The sequence below is a fragment of the Saimiri boliviensis genome, chromosome 10 (genome assembly GCF_048565385.1).
Source record: "Saimiri boliviensis isolate mSaiBol1 chromosome 10, mSaiBol1.pri, whole genome shotgun sequence".
NCBI classification, from domain to species: Eukaryota; Metazoa; Chordata; class Mammalia; order Primates; family Cebidae; genus Saimiri; species Saimiri boliviensis.
In genome coordinates, this window is record NC_133458.1 from 8973096 (window position 1) to 8982803 (window position 9708).

General features: G+C 48.4%; 1 protein-coding gene across 6 annotated transcripts in view; it reads left to right on the forward strand.

Annotated features, from left to right (window-relative positions):
* The window catches only part of ZNF746 (zinc finger protein 746), a 44406-nt gene extending 40703 nt beyond the window's left edge, over positions 1-3703 (forward strand). For 2 of the 6 annotated variants that reach the window (XM_074378937.1, XM_074378938.1), the window contains exon 7: positions 1050-2367. In XM_074378937.1, the coding sequence (XP_074235038.1) occupies positions 1050-2122 (1073 nt within the window). In that variant the 3' untranslated portion in view covers positions 2123-2367. Of the gene's footprint in view, positions 1-1049 lie in introns of all 6 variants that reach the window. The other 4 variants (XM_039472706.2, XM_039472704.2, XM_039472707.2 and 1 more) reach the window with 2 other exon arrangements.
* The last annotated feature ends 6005 nt before the right edge of the window (positions 3704-9708 follow it).

Consider the following 9708-nt stretch of genomic DNA (forward strand, 5'->3'; position numbering starts at 1 on the left):
CTAACCTTCCAACCAACAGACAGTAGGGGCCTGCACTCTGATGACACCTTGTACATTCTGTTCTTTATCTCCTTCCCACATCATGGGCGTCAGCAGCCCTTCTTGAGGACATCCATGTTTCAGTCTGTTACTTTTTCATGTGGTGTTAAGTGGTCTGTTCTAATAAGCTGATCGCTTGAAGGATATACCTCCTTCCCAAGCTCAATCAACTGTGACTTCCCTCTGGCAAGGAAGAAAACAAAACCAAACTGAAACGACTCCTTAGGTACTGGTACTACCAAAGACAGGTGTCTGAAGGCCGATTTCAGAAGAACCCCCACCAAATTTATCTGTTAGTTTTCTGTTTACTTCTGTTTTGAGGACCAGTAACATTTATTACTTTATTACATTATTACTTTGAGTAATACGTCATATTTTAGCACCCAAAAAATGTGCTAAAAGCCAAGATCCCTGATATAAAACCTCAGAATGTGAAGTTCAAGTACACTTATATAAAATCAAACACATTCTTATTCACTTGTATTTTGATCATTAGCTAGTGTCTCCATTTGTTGAATGCTGCTGCATATCAGATAGCTCACTAAGGCACTTTCAGACATGTTTTCTGGTTTAATCCTCACACCTGTGAAGTGGGCATTCACAGATGAGCTGTGGGTTAGAAACTGCCTGCAGCCCGCAGCTGGTGTGTGTGTCTAGCAGAATTGTCTGAACCCCCATCCCCTGTGCTGTGGTGGGGCACAGTGCCAGCAGCAGTCTGAATTCCTTTCTGAGGATCAGTTCATGCTTAGCCTTAACAGCCAAACTGAAAAATGGAACCTAGGTAGCAGATAGAATGGTGGCTTTTCCTGTGCCAGAACACCGGTGACCTCAGGTGGGAGGCAGCCTCACGACCACCAGGCTGCCCTGCTGAGCTGCCATCTGGGCTCGGCCACATGGGGCCTAGGTGAAGTTCCTGTGGCTGAGCAGCTGCTGAGCAAACGATGATGGCTGATCGTGGCTCCCTCAGTAGGTAAGGGATAGGTTGATACCTGTCTTTCCATCTTTCTCAGCAGATGTAAAAATTGTAATAAAAACAGAAGTCCAGGAAGAGGAGGTGGTGGCCACACCTGTGCACCCTACTGACCTAGAGGCTCACGGGACCCTGTTTGGACCAGGCCAAGCCACACGATTTTTCCCTAGTCCTGCCCAGGAAGGAGCCTGGGAAAGCCAGGGCAGCTCATTCCCCAGCCAGGACCCCGTGCTGGGGCTGCGAGATCCAGCCCGGCCTGAGAGGGACATGGGTGAGCTAAGCCCTGCCGTGGCCCAGGAGGAGACCCCTCCTGGGGACTGGCTCTTCGGGGGGGTCCGGTGGGGCTGGAATTTCCGGTGTAAACCTCCAGTGGGCCTGAACCCCAGGACGGGGCCCGAGGGGCTCCCTTACTCCTCCCCGGACAATGGAGAGGCCATCTTGGACCCCGGTCAGGCCCCGAGGCCCTTCACCGAACCCTGTAAATACCCTGGCCGGACCAAAGGCTTTGGCCATAAGCCGGGGCTTAAGAAGCACCCCGCGGCGCCCCCCGGGGGCCGGCCCTTCACCTGCGCCACGTGTGGGAAGAGCTTCCAGCTGCAGGTCAGCCTGAGCGCGCACCAGCGCAGCTGCGGGGCGCCCGACGGGGCGGGCCAGGGGGCAGGCGGTGGGGGCAGCGGTGGGGGCAGCGCGCGGGATGGCAGCGCCCTGCGGTGCGGGGAGTGCGGCCGCTGCTTCACGCGCCCCGCGCACCTCATCCGCCACCGCATGCTGCACACGGGCGAGCGGCCCTTCCCCTGCACCGAGTGCGAGAAGCGATTCACAGAACGCTCCAAGCTCATCGACCACTACCGAACGCACACGGGCGTGCGGCCCTTCACCTGCACCGTTTGCGGCAAGAGCTTCATCCGCAAGGACCACCTCCGCAAGCACCAGCGCAACCATGCGGCTGGCGCCAAGACCCCGGCCCGCGGCCAGCCGCTCCCGACGCCATCTGCACCCCCTGACCCCTTCAAGAGCCCTGCCTCCAAAGGACCCTTGGCCTCCACAGATCTTGTGACCGACTGGACTTGTGGCCTCAGCGTCCTGGGACCCACTGATGGCGGGGACATGTGAGCTCCCCCAGCCCCGCGGCCCCAGTCGCACGTGTAAAAAGCCCAGTGTGCAGGCAGCAGGGCGGCGTGGAAGCTTCAGGCAGATGCAGGATGGGGAGAACGAAAATGTCCAAGTTGCTGAACTGATCACTGGAGAAGGAGAAACGATCCACCAGGACAGCTGCCACCTCTAAACCAAGTAGAATTCTGTGAAATCTGAGCGCTGTAGAATTTGAAGTAATTTAATTACAAACCTGTTTCTTTCTTTCTTTTTTGTAATTCTTGAGGAAAAAGCTGGAAAATAGTAATAGGGCCACTTAAATTTTGTAGGTACTTTTGGTTTTCAGGGTGTGTGTTTCTGTCACTATCTCACTGAGTCTGATAGTGTGCTGGAAGGTTGGCCAGCTGGGGACCCCTGGCCCCACTGACTCCTGGGGTGGGGTCTTGTAGGCTCCCCTGCTCTGCCCAGGTGGGCTGGGTGGGCTTTGAGTGCCAAGCCCCTGGGCAGGGAGGGCCACTGGGTCCCTTGGAGCCACCTCAGAGCAGCAGGAAGGACCCCTCCAGGAGCTGCGTTTGCATTTCCCAGCTTGCCTCTACTGAAAGGCCCCCCAAAAGTGCTGGCCCCAACTTTTCTCTATTTCAGGCCATCTGTGGTACCCGTCCCAAGGGCACTTGGTGGTGTCCCCTAGTGTGACTCCTTGGCCTCATAAGGGCGAGTTGTCTCAAATCACAGCGTTAGGTCTGGAGAGGTGGAGAAGCCAAAAGTAGGAAGCTGCACTGCAAATGTCTAACTCTCACAGAGCCGGGAGCAAAGCCTGGCCACCCAGCCCACCTGGGGCTGCCTCCCACTCCATAAGATGCTTCTGTCTCCTGTTCCTTTGTGTGGTGGTTTCCCATTTTCAAAATGCATCTCATTTGATCATTACTGTGACCTTGGGAAGCAGCAGGACAGGGATTTCTTTTCAGAGGTGAGGAAACAAACCGCTCAGAGGGGACACCTCTCAGCCTCTCACTGTGGGTACACATGGTGTGCCGTGAGTGGGGAAGAGCAACAGGCAAGACGCTTCATCCTACTGGAACATCGGTGTGGGGGAGCAGAGGGTTTTGGCTTTGCCCTCTTAAAATATTTGTCCCACACCGTCAAGAGTCCAGTCACCAGGCCTCAAAGGAACTTTGCTTGTAGCAGCTGCCTCCCCTGTGCCCCAGTCTCCTTAGGGTGTGCACTCTCAGACCCAGTAGGGGCACGTGGAGGACACAGCTCTCGAGGCTGGGTATGGGGGCCAAGTGGCTTGTTCATTCCAGCGTCTGACATCAGAAAGGTGGGCCCAGATTTCTTGATTTGCCCACAGTGCTGTTCCTGCCACACAAATATCCATTCCTGTTTTGTTGAAGCAGCCACTGGTCGTCTTGTCTCCCCTGCAGAGGGAGGGACCTGGTGACGCCCATTCGTTCAGCTCCCTCACGCATACTTTTATTAGGCGATAGACTAGTTAAGAAAATTGTTTCTATGTACTGTATATTTTGTACCTGTTTACACTTCTAATATTGATATAACTGATATTTTGAAAAATAAATGAAGAGAAAACATCCTGTTAAAATAAAACCTAACCAGCACCAAGGCAGTTTGTTGCGTTCCATTCCTAGGCATGTGTCTTTGTCACTGATCCCCCTAAACACACCCTCCAAGGGGCTGTCCAGTCAGCTTTCTTAGTGCCCTCCTCTGTGCTTGGTCACCTTGAACCCAGACAGGTGACTGACCTTGAGAACTAGGAATGGAAGATTCCAGAGAAATTTGACTCTGTGAAGAGAAACTGACATTTGGAGAGAGAATCAAAATGCATCAAATCACTTTCCAACAGGATATAAACATGGTTTATGTCATTAAGTTGTATGTGATTCGAAATGACAGAGATGAAGATAGGAAGGTCTGGGAGAAAAATTGCAGAGTATCAAAGATAAATGGATGTTGGATGCTTTCTTCTTGCATCTTTTCGGGGTTGTTTTGTTTTGAGATGGTGTAGTGTGGTGCAATCTCGACTCACTGCAACCTCCCCCTCCTGGGTTCAAGCAATTCTCCTGCCTCAGCCTCTCACGTAGCTGGGATTACAGCCACCCGCGACCACATCCAGCTAATTTTTGTATTTTTAGTAGAGACAGAGTTTCAATATCTTGGTCAGGCTGGTCTCAAACTCATTATCTCAGGTGATCCGCCCACCTTGGGCTCCCAAAGTGCTGGGATTACAGGTGTTAGCTACCACACCCAGCCTTTTCTTGCATCTTATCTTGGCTCCCCAGGAAGTGAAGAAAGGACCATGATTCCTGTAGTTGTAATCCAGGTCTTGGAGCAAAGTCCAGCTGATGCCAGTTGAGCCAGGCTAGCTCCCATATTCCCACCAGAGTTTTTATCTCGTGTTTTCAGTCTTTTTTGTTCTGGTCATAGTCTTTCTAAGAAGTAGATCTGCCCTGGCTGCCGTGAGGGTAGCTGTGGATGGGAACACGGCTGCCCTCCTCGCCAGCCCTGACCTCTCTGCTGTGCTTCTGGTCCACCTGCCCCACCGGATGTGTCTCCAGCAAGGGGAAGCTGACTGCCCAGCTTGGGGCACCTCTCCACTCCATACCCTTCCCAGCCGTCTCGTGCGCTCTCACCCTCCATCTCATCCACACACCGCATGCAGACATCTTGAGTATCATGAGCGGAATCCTGGATCGTCGTTCCCTAAATAACAGACTCCTTGGTCTCTGGTTTGGGTGCCACTCACCAAGACAGAACATAGGGAGGAGCAGGCGTGGGCAGGGGAGTTGAGCTCTGCTTCGTACATCCAGAGGAGGTGTCCGGTCAGTTGTGAGAAAGACCAGACAAGTACCAGCAAATGAGGGGGCCACCACTCCCTATGGGCTTCCTGGGAACCCTTGCACTACCACTGCCCCAAAGCCTCCTGCTTGGCCAAGTACGGGGTTCCCTTCCTTTAGTTTCCTGCTGCTGCTGTAACAAATGATCACAAACCTAGTGGCTGAAGCCAGCACATGTTTATCTTCAAGTTGTGGTGATTAGAGTCCAGAGTGAGTTCTGGAGCTAAAATCAAGGTGTCATGAGAGCAGAATTGCCTCATGAGGAAAATTCATTTCCTCACCTTTTCCAGTGTCTAAGCCTCCCTCCCTTCCTTGGCTTGTGGCCCCTTCCTCCAACAGGAATCACTGACCTCTGTTTACACTGTCACATCTTTTTCTGACTGTCACTGTCTTCCTTTCATTAAAGACTAGGGACTACACTGGGCTCACTCAGATAATCTCTCTCTCTCTCTCTCTCTCTCTCTCTCTCTCTCTCTATCAAGATCCAAATTTAACCATGTCTGCAAAGCCCCTTTTACTATATAAGGTTAACACATTCACAGGTTCTGTGCATTATTCAGCTTACCACACCTCCCAAAACTCAGGACAACCCTCGTTGCTTTTCTGAAGCCAGGCCAAATACTCCCTGGAACATTCATATATGTTCTGGCACCGAAATAACTTGTGCCAAAATGAGAGCATTTGAGGTTCATCCTTCCAGCCATTCCTTCATCTTGGCCACCCTCTGTTGCCCATCAAAAGGTGCTCATTTGCCACTGGCTCCTCTTGACATATTTTCCTTCATCTTTTTACAGTTTTGTTCTCTTATTCCCGATGCTTCTGAAGATGGCCCCCTCCTTCCAACTCTTTCCATTGTGACGTAGCAATGCTACATCATTGTCATGTGCACAGGCAGGTTGAAGACAAGATGGGTCAAGCTGCACTTTAACCATCTCAACAGCATCAAGATCTTTGAAGATTGCTCTGCCTACTTGTTAACTATTTTACCCTTATTTCCCTGGCATTCGTCGATTATTCTTCCACATTGAAGGCTTGTTAGAGGCCTCCGGGCCTTAAGTCTGTAACTCCTACCCCTACCCTGCCCCAGTCCATCCTTCATACTGACCCGGGGGAGCCTTTTTAACTGGGATTCTGTTCACTAGGCTCCCTGATCTAAAGTGCTCCAGTGGCTCCTCATGATCTGCTGGCTAAACTCCCACTTCAGCACAGCACATTCAGCCCTCATGAGGGCACTGCTTCCTTGTTCACGTCTCCTGCTCCTCTGCTTGCATCTCACCCTCTACACAAACTCACTGCCTGCCTTTCCCTGACACCATGCTGTTCCCACTGCGTATCGTGCCCTCCTTCCCCTCCTTCTGGGCCACTTGGTGTGTTCCCACTTTCCCCCAGGTCTTGGCCCAAAGCATCACCCAGCATTCCTGGATGTCTGCAGGTGGAACTGATACCTCCCCTGTTTTTCCACAGACCCCTGCTCAGACTCCCTCTGTCACCTTATGAGACCATCTCTCGCTTTGTGTGTAAAAGTTGTTTGTTTAAAAATGAGGCAGGCTGGGCGCAGTGGCTCATGCCTGTAATTCTAGCACTTTGGAAGGCCAAAGCGGGAGAATCACCTGAGGCTGAGAGTTTGAGACCAGCCTGACCAACATGGAGAAACCCTGTCTCTACCAAAAATACAAAATTAGCCCAGTGTGGTGGTACATGCCTGTAATCCCAACTACTCAGGAGACTGAGGCAGGAGACAGGAGAATCGCTTGAACCTGGGAGGTGGAGGCTGCAGTGAGCTGAGACCGCACTATTGCACTCCAGCCTGGGCAACAAGAGTAAAACTCTGTCTCAAATTTATTAATTAAATTAATAAAAATGAGGCAAGGGGCCGGGCACAGTGGCTCACACCTGTAATCCTAACACTTTGGGAGGCCAAGGCAGGCAGAACACCTGAGGTTAGGAGTTTGAGACCAGCCTGGCCAACATGGTGAAACCCCATCTCTACTAAAAATACAAAAAATTAGCCAGGCATGGTGAGGGGCACTTGTGGTCCCAGCTACTCCGGAGGCTGAGGCAGGAGTATCCCTTGAACCCGGGAGGCAGAGGCTACAGTGAGCCAAGCTGGCACCATTGCCCTCCAGCCTGGGCAACAGGAGTGAAACTCTGTCTCAAAAAATAAAAATTTAAAAATTAAATTTAAAAATGAGGCAAGAAACTTAGAAGGAGGCCTTTATTCCTTGACAGCTATAAAATGAAGTTTCTAATTTTGTTATAATTGTCAGATTTCTTTTAACCCAGAGTTGTACAATTTGTACCTGATTATTTAGAAACATTAAAAACGCAGTTTAGATATGAAATATATAACTTAAATAATTTATGTTTTTTAAAAAATGTGGTCAAAGAGTAATAAATGCAAATATTGTGGATTGTATAACCCAAATACACTGCAGTTACAAACATCTGGAAGTTCCAGATAGGACCTAATAAATATAACTTTAAATATAGAGCTAAGATAGAATGAAATAAAAGGAAACTCCAGTGTGCCCCAAATGAAGGCAAAAATATACCCCACTTGTCAGCACATGGGTCACTGCTGGGCCTACCTGGAGTGGGGTGAAGAGAAGGATATGTAGGCCTTGGCCTGACAAAGGTAAAAACTGGCACCTCCACATGAAGCCCCTTGAAGGCCTCATTTTCAAAGGCCTCATCTTCATCAAATACATGATTCGGAAAAAAATCCATCCCAACACCAAAGGATGAGTGTTAGTTGGATCTCTGGGAAGCAGACACTGATTGGAGTTCAGGAGGTCTACTGGAGAATAATGCCCATAGAAGATAAACGGAGGAGGAAGCAGGGTCTTTCAGGCAAGTCTCAGGCCACAAGGCAGGGCAAGCACCTGTGAAAGCAAAGAGGCAAGGAAGCAGGAACTGAGCAGGATGTGGACCTGACTTCAGCCAACCTGATGATGGGCTCTAGAGCAAATATTGCCTATCAGAGGAGTCCTGTGTTGCGCAGAAATAACCAGGACCTGTGACCCTACCTGCTCAGGCATGGGCTGGGGCTGCCTAAGAAAAGCATGAAAACCAAGGCATTTCCTCAAGGAGTTCACTGCTTGAGCTGTCAGTTAGCAGGGCTCCTTGCAGCTGAATGGAGATGTGAGTGGCATAGCTCCACAGCTGTCACAGATGACAGACGGCTTATCTGTTTCAGGTTGGACTTTGGGTTATAGCACCAGAGGGGGCTGTATCTTCCTTGAGAATTCAAAACCACAGCTAGTACCTCACACAGGTTTGTGATTCAAATGTACATTATCCACTGGGCTGATCAACATAAAAATTGGCCCTAGCCCAATTATAGCACTTGAGGTTTCTGGCTGAAGCAAAATCAATAACAGGAGGAACCATCCCATGATCCAGACCGCAATCCCTGCTCAGTGTAAGCACACAGTCACATGTTGCAAAGCCCAAAAGGAAACAATCCACCATCAGTGAGTACACAAGCAGTGGATTAAAATCTAAGAGGTGGAATTCATGTCAAGATAATCCAGAAGAGAATATAACATGTGTATTTTTGTAATATGTAAGACTAATAGAGGGCACAAAGTAGAAAAAGCAGAGTGGGAAAAGCATAGAAATAGAAATCACAAACCCTAAGATAAATCAAGATACTAGGAGTGTAAAAGTCTCTATTTTTTTTTTAAATAAAGATATTATAAAAAAGAAATATTTGCAAAAGAAACCAACAGAATTTTTAGAAATAAATATATATGCATTGAAAATGTTTAAATGTACTGGTCACCTGCAGAATTAGATACAGCTGAAAAGAATTAGTTAAATCAAAGATAGACAAGAAAAGTACCCAGAATGAACGACACAGAGAGAAAATGTACAGAAACATGATATGTTAAGAACATAGGCTGGGAATATTTACCATACCTCTATCTAATCAGATGCTATCATCTAAAAAGTAATTATTAGGACATTTGGAGAAAAGAGTTTTTTAAAAAATAGCTAACAATTTTTTAAAATTGATAAAAGATAGAAATCCTCAAATTTAAGAGGCATAAGTCCTAAATAAGGTACATAGAATATAAATCAAAAATAAAGTTCTAAGCTCCCCAACTGACTGATGGACCCTTTTCTCGGCCAAGGGCATTCCAAAGCTAACCTGAAAAACCAGTTCAGGCCATGATGGGAAATGGGGGTTACACATGCCTCATTATACCCTCCTCCTGTTGGAGTTCAGGCACAGCTGACCAGCACTAACATTAAAACAGACATCTTAAGACTGCCAGAAAAGACTTTTTATAGCAATAAGATACCAAATTCTAGCCTGACTCTAGTATTTTATTCCAAAATATATTTCTTTGACATATTTTGAAATGGTCCTGCCAACCTCTCTTCGGGGGAAAATCTACATTCTATAGAGAATCCATGTTTCTTTCCAGGTCTTTTCCCTGACTCCAGAAGAGAATTAACTAAGAGTCTGGCATCTTTTTAGGTCTGATAAGAGCTCTGAAGCCTGCTACCTGGAGGTTTCATCTGCATGACAAAACCTTGGTCTCCACAACCCCTTATCTTAACCCAGACATTCCTTCTTATTGATTCCAGGTCTTTAAATAAGAACTCTTTCAGCCAATTGCCAATCAAAAAATCTTTGAATCCACCTATGTCCTGGAAGGCCCTGCTTCCAGTGTTCCTGCCTTTCCAGACCAAACCAATGTATATCTCACATGTATTGCTTGATTTCTTGTGTCTCCCTATATAAAAAAC